The 16734-nt window shown below is 39.6% G+C and overlaps 1 protein-coding gene across 1 annotated transcript in view; it reads left to right on the plus strand.

Moving 5' to 3' along the window:
- Positions 1 to 2433: 2433 nt before the first annotated feature.
- The window catches only part of LOC136886267 (phenoloxidase 2), a 124729-nt gene continuing 110428 nt past the window's right edge, over positions 2434 to 16734 (plus strand). Inside the window, exons 1-2 of the mRNA XM_067159002.2 lie at positions 2434 to 2594; positions 7788 to 7934. Of these exons, the coding sequence (XP_067015103.2) occupies positions 2532 to 2594; positions 7788 to 7934 (210 nt within the window). The 5' untranslated portion in view covers positions 2434 to 2531. The remainder of the gene's footprint in view (positions 2595 to 7787; positions 7935 to 16734) is intronic.

Consider the following 16734-nt stretch of genomic DNA (forward strand, 5'->3'; position numbering starts at 1 on the left):
TACTTGGAACAAGAAATGTCTCAATTAAAGAAAGGACAAATCCTTATTACTACTTAGTTTTAATTACTGTGTTGATGGAGTGAAAGTACGTCATGGGGATCATGTATGTAGGTGTTAAGAAAAGGAATGGTCTTCACATAAACAAGGCTGTAAATAATAGTTACAGATCTCTTCATATGGTTACGTGGGTATTTAAGAGTTGCATCAAGGATGTAAAGGAGAGGGTGTATAAGTCACTAATAAGACCCCCTATAAGAGTATGATTCCAGTATATGGCACCTTCACCAGGATTGCTTGATATGAGGAATGGAAAATTTAATTACTATTAAAATACTAGTTGTACTGTAGTTCCCGGTGCTGCTCGGGTAATTTTTTCATTATTTACTTTTAGGATTTGCATTACCTGTTAATTATGTGCAAGCCAGGCTGAATGGCTCAGACGGTTTAGGCGCTGGCCTTCTGACCCCAACTTGGCAGGTTCGATCCTGGCTCAGTCCGGTGGTATTTGAAGGTGCTCAAATACGTCAGCTTTGTGTCGGTAGATTTACTGGCATGTAAAAGAACTCCTCCGGGACTAAATTCCGGCACCTCGGCGTCTCAGAAAACCGTAAAAGAGTAGTTAGTGGGACGTAAAGCAAATAGCATTATAATTATTAATTATGTGCAAGGTGAATTTATGTAGATATCTTTATTGTCATGCTGATCGATATTTTACAAATGTTTTTGTATTTATTATTGTTATTTGTCTAATTTTAAATTTTAGTTTTAAATTACATTGTTTCGCATTAAATTGCCAATGGCTGTAGCCGTGTTGAAACACTGGATCCCGTGAGATCTCCGAAGTTAAGCAACATTGGGCGTGGTCAAAATTTGGATGGGTTGCCACACGCTGTTGGTGGGGGGTAAGGGAATGGAGGAGCGGAAAGGAACTGGCCACCCTACCGTACGTAAACTCCGGCTCAGGCACACCTCTGCGGAGGTTCGGACCTGCCTTTGTGCAGAATACACCCTTACTTTACCTGCATTAAATTTGTGCTTGTGATAGCTCAGATTGTCTTGGAACTAGTTGATACTTACACATAAGTAATAAAAAATAAGTGATATCGAGATGTACTTTAATGTAAATATCGATCACGGCAGTTTGGATTGCTATTTCCAAATAACGGGCAATGAGTTGCCTAGTTACATGAACCTCGTAGCAAGAAAGATACTTCATAAAATATGGCAGAATGTTCCCATCCTCCTGTATATAGCACTTCTTAGTGGACTATCAGGATACAGAGTAAGTCGCTGTCGCCTAGCGACAATATGTCCATCAAGGTCGATCCAATCTTGGTGCGGCTTGGTAACTAAATTAATTAGATAAAATTACTCATCATATATATTATCTACTGGATGTTGTTCAAACCACTTCCTAATCCTCTCAGGAGTTGTCATCATCTCATCTTCATCTGGAGCAGTTTCCAACCACAGGCTGGGTCTGCTTGGAACATAAGCCTCACCATCATTTTCTGTCCATCCACCACATCTCTTCTCTCACTGTCATCCAGTTTCCTCCTCTTGCCTAAGTGCTCTTCTTTACACCTTTCAGACATCTGTCCTTAGGTCTTCCTGTAGGTCGCCTTCCCTTCAACTTGGCATCCTCTCTTCTCCCATTCTCTTAACTTGTCCATACCACTACAACCTTGATTTTTCTTTCTGTAGGGCTACCTCATTTACCATTTTCCAAACTTTCTTATATCTTAATTTGTCCATTCTTGTTAAACCTACTGGACGCCTTTGAAACTTATTTCCACTGCTTGTATTCTACTTTTATCCCTCTCCTTCATCGCCCACGTTTCTGGTCCATTCATCAAAATTGGCACAAAATAAGTCTTGTAGATAATTCCTTTACCTCTCAGTGGTACATCCCTGTTCCATATCAATCCTCCCACACTCTTAAAGAATCCATTTGCACACCTTCCTTTTTCATTGATTTCTGTCCTGTTTCCTCCATTTCCTTCAATTAACATCCCAGGTATTTAAAGCTTTCATCTATTTTCAACTGCTCCCCTCCTAATGCCATGTCGTTACCAGCACTTCACTCTTTTGTGCTGAGAACTTAATTACTGTACTCTCAGGAGTAATAAGAACAAATTGTGTAATTTTCAGCAAAATCAGTCCAGTAGTTTTTGAGTCTATTTGGGACAGACTGACAGACAGACAAACAAACATAGTTTCACTTTTATATACTGTACGTAGATATTAGAAATGATATGGTAGATAGAAAAGATATAATTCCAAACTGTCCATTTTCTCTTATTGCTGTGACTAAATAGTAAAATAAAATCTATCTCTCTGTTTATTTCTAGAGTGAGATGCATCTGGACTGTTGACCTAACAACATCACTGCTGATCTTTATATCAAACTTCCACTGTATAGGATGATGATGGTGATAATATAGTGCTACATCAGGTCAGACTGATAGACACTGCTGACACAGCTGAGTAGTTGACACGAGTCCAACTTGATCTTACAGACTAGTTACACCATGGGCCAGCCCAGCAACTACAGACTACTACTGGTAACACTTCTTCTTCAGCTGGGATTATTGGTTAGTATTTTTAAACTGCCTATTTTTTAAAAATAGATTTTAAATAGTGTAGTAGTGATAATCAGTGATCCATGAAATCCATGACTTTTAACTGTTGATATCAAAGTTCACAGAGTTTTCTTTTTTTTTTTAACAAGTTGCTTTACGTCGCACCGACACAGATAGGTCTTATGGCAATGATGGGACAGGAAAGGGCTAGGAGTGGGAAGGAAGCGACCGTGGCCTTAATTAAGGTACAGCCCCAGCATTTTCCTGGTGTGAAAATAGGGAACCATGGAAAACCATCTTCAGAGCTGCTGATGGTGGGGTTCGAACTCTCTATCTCTTGAATACTGGATACTGGTCGCACTTAAGCGACTGCAGCTATGGAGGTTGGTAATCTCAACAAAAAAAAAAAAAACGTGTACTGTATAACTAGTGCATTGTTTATTTCAATCAATCAATCAATCAATCTATATTTAGGATTGTTGCCCAGGTAGTAGATTCCCCATCTATTGTTTATCTAAACTTTTTTTTAAACGTTTTCAAAGAACTTGGGAATTTATCAAACATTTCCCTTGATAAATTATTCCAATCCATTATTCCTCATTCTATAAATGAATATTTGCCCCAATTTGCCTTCTTGAATTCTAACTTCATCTTCATCTTATGATCTTTCCTACTTTTTAAATGTGCTCTCAAACTTATTCATATACTAATGTCGTTCCATACCATCCCTTCACTGACAGCTTGGCCATGATCTTTATAGTGTTGAAGTCTATGGTCTGACACCAGGGTTAGCCAGTTTCAATCCCATTGGTCGAAAAATTCACCATCAGAATATTGGCTGGCAGGGTAGGGGAGGTGCTGGTATACAATTTCTAATCACAAAGCCTTGATAAAATTCCACACCTCTCTGCAGTGCTCATATGGAGTGAAGGCTTATGACACTGTTGATGTTGATTTGACCATCGGTTGGGGAAGTACAGCTGTGAGCAGACCCCTTGGTGTTAAGCGACAGGAGTAGGCTATGTGCCGATACTGGGTTTCAGTCTCTTCATACCTCATTATCAGCATCCCACCCCCAGACGTGCAGGTGACTTACAGGCATGAAATAAAAAGACTTGCACCAGGCGAGCTGAACATGTCCTCAGACACTCCAGGCACTAAAATCCATACAATAAATAAATAAATAAATAAATAAATAAATAAATAAATAAATAAATAAATAAATAAATAACCAATCCACTTGGAGAGAAAGTGTGTGATAGTGGGTTTGCAAAGGTTCTTTTGTTCCTGCCTAACTAAAGGGGCAAAAGGTACACTTTTTTCACTCAGCTTGATTCTCCTCAGAAAGTCAAGAAATTTACGGTAGAAACAAAACTTCCACACCTGAAATAGGACATAGCCCTAAAGTTCACTAAGCCTGCCCCATTGCCTGTAGGGAGTGTGATAGCTGAGGGGTATTGTTACTGCCTTCTTACCAAGCTGGTTGCAGTTCAAATCCAGGCTAATGAATGTACCAGAGCTAAGATATGAAAGTCATGCCCGTGTGGTTTGGATTTCATGTAAAACTTGTTTAAATGGCCTGTATGGAGATAGCTTCAATCAGTCAGTCAATCAATCAATCAATCTGTTGATCATCTTTAATCTTCATTTAGGGCAGGCTGTCGCCCAGGTGGCAGATTCCCTATTAACTGTGCATGACAAAGCAGAACTAAGGCAGGTTTTCCCTTGACATTTTTTGTTTTTTAAAATGAGAAAAATGTAAAACCAGGGCTGCTGACAATGGAATTCAAATGTACTATAGCGCAAATGCAAACTTATCGCCACATGATGTTCCATATTAATCCTGAAATAATAATAATAATAATAATAATAATAATAATAATAATAATAATAATAACTCATTTCTGAGTTTTGTGACCCCAATGGTGTTGCTGGTTACATCTCTGCAGTCTTTTTTCCATCCCGGACAATCTTCGGTTTTCCTTTAGGCATTTTGGAAAGATAAACCGGTAATAGTCTTCACTTGTCCTATCTCTCTTGTTGCAGTCTTTCCTCATGGTCTACTGCCCTTACTATCCTTTCCATGATTAACTTCCCTAGATTTTCTCCAGGTAGTCTCGCAATGTGTCCAAAGAACTGAAGTATTCTTTCATTGATACAGAAAGGTGTTTTAAAATCTTCAGCTCCTGAAGAGTGGGCGCATTGGTTCTTCTTGCGGTCTAATGCACACGTAGCATTCTATGCCAGCACCACATCTCAAAGTTATTGATGTGTTTTCTGTCCAAAGCCTTTACGGTCAGGTCTCAAAGCCATATGAGAAAACAGAGAATACAAGGGTTTCAATAATACAGATTTTTGTATTGTTAGTAATTCCTCTGTTCTTCCAGATCTTAGTTAATTTCATCATCTTAGCAAAATCTTTCTCCTTATCTTCTTCTCAGAACTTCCTTCATCACTGATAGTTGACCCAAGGTATACAAAGTCGTGCATTACCTCCAGCTCTTTCGAACAATCTTTGAGATCGACCTATGCTGCTCTATCAATCACCATGACTTTGGACTTAATGAGGCTGAGCTCCAATCCATACTCAAGACTCGCTTTCCTCACAGTGGGAAAGCAGGGTGGTGTCATCAGCAAACCGCAAGTTGTTAATTTTTCTCCCTCCAATTCAGATGCCTCTAACCCAGTCATCAAATGCCTTCCTTGTGATATACTCCTCGCCGTTGATGTTGTGAAGTTGAGGGGACAAGATGTGGAATTGTCTGACGCCATGGGACACTTTGAAGTATTTTGAGACCGGGCGAGTTGGCCGTGCGCGTAGAGGCGCGCGGCTGTGAGCTTGCATTCGGGAGATAGTAGGTTCGAATTCCACTATCGGCAGCCCTGAAGATGGTTTTCCGTGGTTTCCCATTTTCACACCAGGCAAATGCTGGGGCTGCACCTTAATTAAGGCCATGGCCGCTTCCTTCCAACTCCTAGGCCTTTCCTATCCCATCGTCGCCATAAGACCTATCTGTGTCAGTGCAACGTAAAGCCCCTAGCTAAAAAAAAAAAAGTAATTTCAGATCTCTTTATAGCTGCAGTGTTGTAATAATAATAATAATAATAATAATAATAATAATAATAATAATAATAATAATTTTTACAAGGGACTGTGGAAAATCTTCAAAAGACACTTGTGAAGGGTCCGCACTCCACAATTGTGTAGGATTCTTACCCACTAAAATCCACACACCCTTTTCCCACGATGTGTATCATCACCCCGGAACCGCTCTCGCATTACTTCAGGGTGATATCGTGCTTTGTCTTTCAAACTTCTTCTTTCTTCATTTCTCCTCTACGAACATTTGTATACTTCCAAATCCTTCTTCTTCTGACGAAGGACATCCTCCTCATACACTGCCACACAATCCCAGGGTTCCTGGTTCCATAGCATCGCAGAAATATTATCTGCTGTCAATTCTCCTAGTTCAGTTTCCACACATCTCTGTATCATCCAGTGGCTGCACACTAAGAAGGTGTGAAATACATCATCGACGTTGTCACAGTATGTTCATGCTGCATCACTCGCTCTGCCCACTCTATGCAGGAATTTCCGAAAATATCCGTGTCCTGTTAGAAGCTGCGTGTGGTAATAGTTGACTTCACCATGAACCCTTTCAACCCAGATATCCAAGCGTGGTATCAGTCATTTGGTCCATTTACCCTGAGGGTCACTTTCCCATCTGACTTGCCATCGCCTCATCCGTTGACTGTTGCTGAATATGTACAAATACAACAACAACAACAACAACAATAATAATAATAATAATAATAATAATAATAATAATAATAATAATAATAATAATAATAATAATAATAATAATCCTCCAGGAAAGAAGACAGACCCAAGTACCATGGCTGAAAGAAGTTCATCAGGATCTTAAAAAATGTGGCATTGAGAAGGGAGATATTACAAAAACAGAACAGTGTTCAGAAGGAAAATTGCAGAGGTGACAGATCTGTTTGTAGACAAACCCAGGAGAACAAGAAGGGTGTTCTAGGATGAGGAACAAGCAAAAGCTAGCCAGAGAATGAAGGAGTATTGGTGTAAAAAGAAAGAACATCGACAGTCAAGGATTTTGTGTAATCGTAACCCATAGGAGGTTGAAATGATCCTTAAAAAAAAATATATATAAAAAAAAATACTACCGTAACAATAATAATAATAATAATAATAATAATAATAATAATAATAATAATAATAATAATAATAATAATAATAATAATTTCATTTTTTCCACGTTAGTAATTTACTGAAGCATTAAGTGGGTGGTCGTCTTTTAGAGTATTAAGAATATTCCCTAAATCTCCTACATTCTTTTCCTGAATAGCAGTCATAAAGTATGGGTGAGTAAAACTTGAGAAAGGGATGCTGTATTCAGCTGACGTTAATGTCAGTGCAAACAGCACTCTGGTTCATCAATCAATCAATCAATCAATCAATCAATCAATCAATCAATCAATCAATCAATCAATCAATCAATCTTTCAATCAAGCAATCAATCAATCACTATTGATATGATCTGCATCTGCCGAGCAATTGGGTACACTGGTTGGGTCATGTAGCTGTCTGGTTGCATTTGGGAGATAGTGGGTTCAAACCCCACTGGCAGAAACCCTGAAGATGATTTTCCTTGGTTTTCTATTTTCACATCAGGTTAATGCTCGGGCTATACTATATTCAAGGCCATGGTCAGTACGTATCTGTGTCGGTGTGACGTGAATAAATTGTAAAAATAGAAAAATGCATCTACTTTGCTTCTTTCTTTCTCTCATTTTTGTTTTTAGAGATCTCTATGAACTGATAGGCGTTGTCCTTACATTTTTACTCGTATGTCATATGGAACTTACAAAAAGATAGAATTATATAATTTTAAGAACTATGTATGAATTTTTAGTAATATACTCTATAAACATAGTAATATTTTATAATGTTTTAATTCTAGAATAACCCACTGAGAATGACTCATATGCAGTCGAAACATGTTTGGGTGGAATAAAAACTTCATCTCAAGCAGATAAGAAAATGTATTGAATAGGAGAATACAATAAATGTTTATATTATTGTAAAACTTAAACCGTAAATACAGAATGAAGTTTATAACCTGTAAAGGCTTAAATGACTCATGCCTTTATTGAGATATGAATGACTTTTCTTTACAGGTTGTTTCCCAGGAAGAGTTGGAATATAGTAATCCAGTATCCAACCAAGGCTACATTGTGTACCTGTTTGACCGACTATCAGAGCCCATGTTCCTGCCAAAAGGCTTTAACAATGATATCCTGTTTGAAATGCCGCTAGAATACTGGGTAAGTGATCACATTGAACAGCATAGTGAATGATGAGAGAATACAAGGTTGAAACTTAAATTTCCATCAGAAAACAATCATTTCATTTTTTCACTAATTACACTGACCTGCGATCCTGCCGCTGTCCTTTATTGTCTTCTAGGATGGCTTCTGCATCCACCAAGTGAGTTAGTCATGCGGTTTGGGGCACAAAGCTGTGAGTTTGCATTCGGGAGGTAGTGGGTTTGAGCCACACTGTTGGCAGCCCTGAAGGTAGTTTTGCCGTGGTTTCCCATTTTCACACCTGGCAAATGCTGGGGCTGTACTTTAAATAAAGTCATGGCCACTTCCTTCCCACAAAATGATCAAAAGAAAACGTAATACTGAGCTCGATAGCTGCAGTCGCTTAAGTGCGGCCAGTATCCAATAATCGGGAGATAGTGGGTTCGAGCCCCACTGTCGGCAGCCCTGAAGACGGTTTTCCATTGTTTCCCATTTTCACACTAGGCAAATGCCGGGGCTGTACCTTAATTAAGGCCACGGCCGCTTCCTTCCAATTCCTAGGCCTTTCCTATCCCATCGTCGCCATAAGACATATCTGTGTAGGTGCGAGGTAAAGCAAAAAAAAAAAAAAAAAACGTAATGTTCCAGGGAAAACTGCAGGCACCTGTAAAAGACTTCTATGTTTGACTTGTTGGGAAAGCCGTAGAGATAGAGCTGCACCCAAATAACTTCAACAGGGAAGACGGCTACAAATGATCAAATACATGGAGACCTGTACTCCAGAAATACATGCATAACAACACCATGGCACAGCACGACACACTCCAGGAACTGTCAACAGAGGGCGGTGAATCAGTAACTTCACTCCCAACCACCACAACAAAGCGCGATGTCACCTGAGTCCAGTTAGTGGGAAGGCCATGGATAGTACGGTCGTGACTTTCACGTTCTTTCAAGCGTTTTTATTATCACTGTCAGAAGCAGAACTGCACATGCCCTGATGAAGGCCAATGTAATTTGGGGGGGAAACTTGGCTTTGTTTTAATAATAAATAGGCTTTGTTTTAGTAATAAATAAATGGTTTTTATCCAGTTAATTATATATATTTATTTTAATACTTTGATTTATTTACTATGTGAAAACAAAACACCTCAATTATTTAATGAACAAAAGAAGAGCACAAGGATACATTAACTAATAATAATAATAATAATAATAATAATAAAATAATAATAATAATAATAATAATAATAATAATAATAATAATAATAATAATAATAATAATAATAATAATAATAATAACAAGAACAATAATAATAATACATGGACTCCAACTGCACACACCTAACATCACTAGCGACCAAATATGGCAACATTTTGCAAGTCAAACAGTTCCAGTACTTGGGTGAAATTATTGGTGATTCAGGCAATGAAAAAGCAGCCAACAAAATGCACGCAGAAAAACTACGTAAAGCATACCTAATCACCTGGAACTTCTACAATAAGAAATCAATATCCACAAAAGCCAAACTCCGACATTACCACACTGTTGTCCTCCCTGAGGCACTTTACGCAACTGAGACATCAGCACTTACCATTAACATCAAGGACAATGAGAAAATTGAACGACAGGTACTGAGGAAGATATTCGGGCCCAAGTTTCAAGAGGGTATATGGATGCAAAAAAGCTCAGAAGAACTCTATGCATTAACTGAGCGATTCACGTCAGTCGCACGCAAACAGCGTATGAAATTTTATGGACATTTAGCACAAATGGATGACTCACGACTGACTAAGAAAATATTTCTTATAATCAACGGAAACCGACTAACCAAAGTTCGCTGGCTAGTGGATGCACAAAAGGACCTCACAGAAGTCAACGTTGATCCAATGACAACCACAAGGAATACATACAGACAAAAGATCAACAGCCATAAATTTGCACCCAAGAATCCATCTGAGAAAAGCTTGAAACTCAAAAACTCGTGGACACAAGAAAGACGGCAGGCCCATAGTGAAAGGATGAGGAAGTTTTGGGAAGATAAGAAGAACAAGAAGATGAAGAATACCAGTGCTATTTAATGGTTCCACGTGCTCCTTAAGGGGCTAAACAAATGTATATAATAATAATAATAATAATAATAATAATAATAATAATACATACATACATACATACATACATACATACATACATACATACATACATACATACATTATCATTATAGACTGTTATGCCTTTCAGCGTTCAGTCTGCAAGCCTCTGAGAATTTACTAAACGTCGCCACAATCCTCAATTTGCAACTAGTGTTGTGGCCTCATTTAGTTCTACACCTCTTATCTTTAAATCGTTAGAAACCGAGTCTAACCATCGTCGTCTTGGTCTCCCTCTACTTCTCTTACCCTCCATAACAGAGTCCATTATTCTCCTAGGTAACCTATCCTCCTCTATTCGCCTAACATGACCCCACCACCGAAGCCCGTTTATGCGTACAGCTTCATCCATCGAGTTCATTCCTAAATTAGCCTTTATCTCCTCATTCCGAGTACCCTCCTGCCATTGTTCCCACCTGTTTGTACCAGCAATCATTCTCACTCCTTTCATGTCTGTTACTTCTAACTTATGAATAAGATATCCTGAGTCCACCCAGCTTTCGCTCCCGTAAAGCAAAGTTGGTCTGAAAACAGAGCGATGTAAAGATAGTTTCGTCTGGGAGCTGACTTCCTTCTTACAGAATACTGCTGATCGCAACTGCGAGCTCACTGCATTAGCTTTACTACACCTTGATTCAATCTCACTTACTATATTACCATCCTGGGAGAACACACAACCTAAATACTTGAAATTATCGACCTGTTCTAGCTTTGTATCACCAATCAACGTTCGATTCTGTTGAATTTTTTACCTACTGACATCAATTTAGTCTTCGAGAGGCTAATTTTCATACCATACTTATTGCACCTATTTTCAAGTTCCAAGATATTAGACTGCAGGCTTTCGGCACAGTCTGCCATTAAGACCAAGTCGTCAGCATAGGCCAAACTGCTTACTACATTTCCACCTAACTGAATCCCTTCCTGCCATTTTATACCTTTCAGCAGATGATCCATGTAAACTACGAACAGCAAAGGTGAAAGATTACAGCCTTGTCTAACTCCTGTAAGTACCCTGAACCAAGAACTCATTCTACCATCAATTCTCACTGAAGCCCAATTGTCAACATAAATGCCTTTGATTGATTTTAATAATCTACCTTTAATTCCATAGTCCCCCAGTATGGCAAACATCTTTTCCCTCGGTACCCTGTCATATGCTTTCTCTACGAAACATAAACACAACTGCCTATTCCTCTCGTAGCATTTTTCAATTACCTGGCGCATACTGAATATCTGATCCTGACAGCCTCTCTGTGGTCTGAAACCACACTGGTTTTCATCCAACTTCCTCTCAACGACTGATCGCACCCTCCCTTCCAAGATGCCAGTGAATACTTTGCCTGGTATACTAATCAATGAGATACCTCGATAGTTGTTGCAATCCTTCCTGTTCCCTTGCTTATAGATAGGTACAATGACTGCTTTTGTCCAATCTGAAGGTTCCTTACCAACACTCCACGCTAATTTTACTACTCTATGAAGCCATTTCATCCCTGCCTTCCCACTGTACTTCACCATTTCAGGTCTAATTTCATCTATTCCTGCTGCCTTATGACAATGGAGTTTATTTACTATCCTTTCCACTTCCTCAAGCATAATTTTACCAACATCCTTTTCCTCCTCCCCATGAGCTTGGCTGTTTGCAACACCACCATGATGATTTCCTTTTACATTGAGAAGATATTCAAAATATTCCCTCAACCTCTCCAGTGATTCCCTGGGATCTATTATGAGTTCACCTGAATTACTCAAAACACTGTTCATTTCCTTTTTCCCTCCCTTCCTAAGATTCTTTATTACTGTCCAGAAAGGTTTCCCTGCTGCTTGACCTAGCCTTTCCAGGTTATTACCAAAATCTTCCCATGACTTCTTTTTGGATTCAACAACTATTTGTTTCACTCTGTTTCTTTCATCTATGTACCAATCCCTGTCTGCCTTGGCCAAACGACGACGCCAGGAAATGGTCTGAGGAACGTAAGATTGAATTTAGCCGGAAAATGAAGGACTAACTGGGCCATCAGGAAAGCTCGAGGTACCAACAAGAAAACAGCTGCCAAACCAACCGCTAAGAACACCAATTGTGGCAATCAACGACGATGACATTAAGAAACAGCTAAAACACAAGCACCGTGGTCCATAGATGGCCCTAACGAAATAATAATAATAATAATAATAATAATAATAATAATAATAATAATAATAATATACCAGCATAAAATATTTATTACAAACTCATAATTATTACTTAATCTATATATTTAAAAAAATACTAAAAACAGCTTTGTCCAGTCCATCTGCCTGTTCTACTGGACCGATTTGCTTTATTTTTTATTTTTATTACTCCCTCCGAAATTACCTGCCGGTGAATCATGAGATATTGATAGGTCTCCGAGTTCAGTCACTCCAATAATTGAACCCCCTGTGGGTGGGGAACACAGACGAAGAATACACCCACGGTATCCCCTGCCAGTTGTAAGAGGTGACTAAAAGGGGTGACCAAGGGATGATTGTCTTGGAACCATGAAACTACTTGTGATTAGTACCACCCCGCGGAGAACATCATGGGTTGCTTTTACTTGCACGTAGTACCACTATATTAGGTACCAAATAGGTTTGTGATTAGTAGCACACAGGAGCACCGTGCAGTCGGCTTTTGCAGTACCTGTGATTAGTACCACCATATGAGCAGGACCATGGGATGATGGGATGATATGGTTCTGCCTTGCCTATGATTAGTACCCACTGTATGAGGAACACAGGATAGTGCAGATCCCTGTGGTTAGTACTCTTATGTGATGAACACCATAGGTTTGCATTGCCTGTAAATGGTGCCGCATTGTGAGAAGAACCATAGGCCTGTATTGTATGTCGAATTTCTTAACCTTTGAGTAGAACCATAATGTGTGGAATACCGCGAGTCTCTGCTACTTTTGATTAGTACCGCAACATGACAAATACCACGGTTCTACTTTCCTAGTGATCAATACCGTTATGAGGGGCCAATAACTTGGATTTTGGACCCCCTTTAGACTGCAAGCATCATCGATTCAGTATTATGCTATAGAAGCAGTCCCTTGATCAGTAATCCTATTGTTTTACGTCAGTTTCTGTGAATGTGAGGCATTGCGGGTCAGATCCACTGATTGTTTTTAATTCATATCCATCCATTCATTCTTCATCCTCACGTTTTGAATTGTGGTCAGTGGATGATTTGGGGCTTTTAATTTGTCATTTCATTTCATATCATTTCGTACCGTTAGGGGCTGATGACCTCGATGTTAGGCCCCTTTAAACAACAAGCATCATCATCACTCCAATAATTGCAGGTGAAGGCTTACCCTAAACTGCAATACATTCTGTACTTAGTAGGTTAACACTTTCATTAATAGTTTCATCCTTAGTAGTGTGAGTACTTGCAGCCATGTTTGATTACTACCTGTCAAGCCAGAGAGTATTGCAAGTTGTCCACTTCATGACCGTATCGATGAGTATAATCAACAAGTATAATTAAAGAACCACCTAATCGATACTTTATTTTTTTTGCGTTGGGCAAAATTAAATATACATTATCACTCACAGAACATGTTTTGACCACTTGGTGGTCATCATCAGCTGTATAAGGAAAACTTAGATGAAAAATATTGGTCAATAAGCACAAGCGTTAATCTTTAGGTTATGGAAAAAATATTTGCTGTGTTGATTGTTTGATTGGTAAAAGTTCTTTGGTATCTTCTCTGTTATAAAATGGCGGTCATCTGGTGAGGGCACCTTGCATCACGTTATCATATCTTGGAAAGATGTTTATTCCGCGCTGCCTTGGGGATCTGTCTTTGTGTACGACCTAGTGTAGTAGCGATGTGACACGGTTCGATTGTTCGTGCAATCCACAGAAGAAAAGAGAAGTGGAGTTGTGTTATCTTCTAGTACGTCGTGGAATCACTGCTAAGTCTCCCTCCTCCCTCAAATGACACAAAACACAACTCCACTTCTCTTTTCTTCTGTGGATTACACGAACAATCAAACCATGTCACATCGCTACTACACTAGGTCGTGCACAAAGACAGATCCCCAAGGCAGCGCAGAATAAACATCTTCCCAAGATATGATAATGTGAGGCAAGCTGCCCTCACCAGATGACCGCCATTTTATAACAGAGAAGATACCAAAGAACTTTTACCAATCAAACAGTCAACACAGCAAATATTTTTTCCATAACCTAAAGATTAACGCTTGTGCTTATTGTCCAATATTTTTCATCTAAGTTTTCCTTATACAGCTGATGATGACCACTAAGAGGTCGAAACATGTTCTGTGAGTGATAATGTATATTTAATTTTGCCCAACGCAAAAAATAAAGTATCGATTAGGTGGTTCTTTAATTATACTTGTTGATAAGCCAGAGAGTATACGAAATAACAATAGTGAATGGACAGGAAAGGGAACTACCCACGTAAATTCTTAATGGCTGGTATAGTTGAGGACAAAACATGACGACCTCAGTTCCTAGAAGCGAGCTGGAAGCCAGCTGTAAATCCCACCCTGCACCCTGCTGAGTTAATGAGCTCTAAGTGATCCTTGTTTATTTTGGAGAGGCTGCCAAACCACTTTCTTCCTCGCTCTCTGTAGCATTTACCCTTTCTTCGTGTAGAGTGCAGTAGCCGATTTGGCATCTATGGCTGCAGCAGAGGTAGTAAATCCTATTAGTCACTAATAGACACCGAGCTGCCGCTGGAAAGTAGTGGTGTGAGGCGAGGTCGTTATGATTTGTCCCCAACTATAACCAGGTATTATCGGCTATCAATTAAGTCTTGGTGTTTTCCAAATTCGTACGTTCCTTGTCGCCAGATGTTTCGTTCCAGGCTTGTGTCTATGTCATACATCTGTCAATGTCATATGTTACGTACACACGTTATGTGTACCGCTTAGACTAATTCTGATGGTTTGGTCAGCTTCTGCTTCGTACGCTAGCATTGTGCCACGTCCTGGGAGCCATCTGGTAGCAAATGAATGTACCATTTCCACTTCTATTATAACGTATAAATTTTAAAGGGTCATTGTTTAAGAAGCCTTTCGCGTGCACAGTCGAGATTTCTTCTGAGGATGCAGAGCACAGTTCTCTGTGAAACGTAAAGAATTTCACCTTATTTTCTTGGCACGGCATAAGCCCAAAAGCCTATACAGTATCATGTCTAACAGTAATTAAGTCAGTACGGACCATTGGTGGCCATCATTGTCAAGTTAATAGATGTGTGACAACCATTAAATATTCTACAAAACTTGTGCAATAATACAATCTCAGGTGCACTACACAGCAAGAAAGTATAATTTTGTAATTAAAATGTGATATTTTGGTATTAATTTTCATTGCTGTAATTATTTTGAAATACTTTGGTGTAGGTTTTTACTGAAGAGCATGTCGTGGTGTTGCGAGAGACAGCTATGTTACACTCAACATGATAAACTGCTGCTAGATGCAATCAAGTGGAGATTCCTCTACGCAGAAAATGTAAAAAAAAAATTTTTTAAAAATTAAAGAAAGAGCTATTTCAACTTATTCTACAAAATTGCCCTTTTCATTTCCGTGCAGACTGCTACTAGGCTAGATATACATTATTTTTATTTTTTCACGAGGAGACTGTGGGCCCCCTGGGCCACCTGTGTTTGCAGGCCCTGCAAGCCCTAACGGTACACCCCTGAATATGACTATAACAGGCATATCAAGACGAGTTATCTCATCTATTTATAATGAATGCTGCAGAGCAGTACGTGTCTACTAGTTAGTGTAAACATATACGTTGTACAGTCATTAAGTTCTGAGACTGACCGCATGATGGTGCTGTGGTGAACTACAGCGTATAGGTGGCGCCACGGTATGGTACCATGTCAGTTAGTTTCTCGTCCCTGCAAGAGAGTGCATGCACTGAAAGCAGAAGTACGGTCGTTGTTGTGACGGTGATTTGAATGCGTCAGTCAGACCTTGACATGTCACAGTTTGAGCAACGGGCAAAACCGCTGCCGAAATTTTTGAAATGATGCAGCAGGTTTACGGTGAGGACGCATTGAGTCGCAGTGTTGTGTTTAGGTGTCACCGACGTTTTGCGCAAGGATGGGACAGTTTGGAAGATGATGTGCGTACTGGTCAGCCACAAACAGTTCAAACAGAACGCAAGATCTAAGAAGTTGCAACGTTGGTGTGTGCTAACCGCTCCCAATTGGTAGACGATCTCACAGCAGCAATAGGGGTCAGCCATGGTACTTGCCACAAAATTCTGACGGATGACCTCAACATGTCTCGTGTTACCCAGCACAGTGTGCCACGAATCCTGTCACAAGACCAAGGTGATGATGGCATGACGATTTGTGGTGACCTCATCAGTAGTGCTGACGATGATCCGACGTTTCTCAACCAGATAATAACTGGAGACGAAACATGGTGTTTCCTTTCAGTGGGGCTTCCAGCAGCTATACCATCATTGGCAAACATGCGTAACGGCCAACAGCGACTATTTTGAGGGTAGGTGTGGTTCTGTGTAGGTGTACGCCGTGTAATGTGGCATCGTGTGCAACATACAGAGTCGTGTGGGTGCCTATCCTCCAGGCGTCAAGCCTCAGAACTTAATGACTGTACTACGTATTTCACAAGAACACAAGAACCTAATTTATT

This window comes from Anabrus simplex, chromosome X, assembly GCF_040414725.1.
Source record: "Anabrus simplex isolate iqAnaSimp1 chromosome X, ASM4041472v1, whole genome shotgun sequence".
Lineage (NCBI taxonomy): Eukaryota > Metazoa > Arthropoda > Insecta > Orthoptera > Tettigoniidae > Anabrus > Anabrus simplex.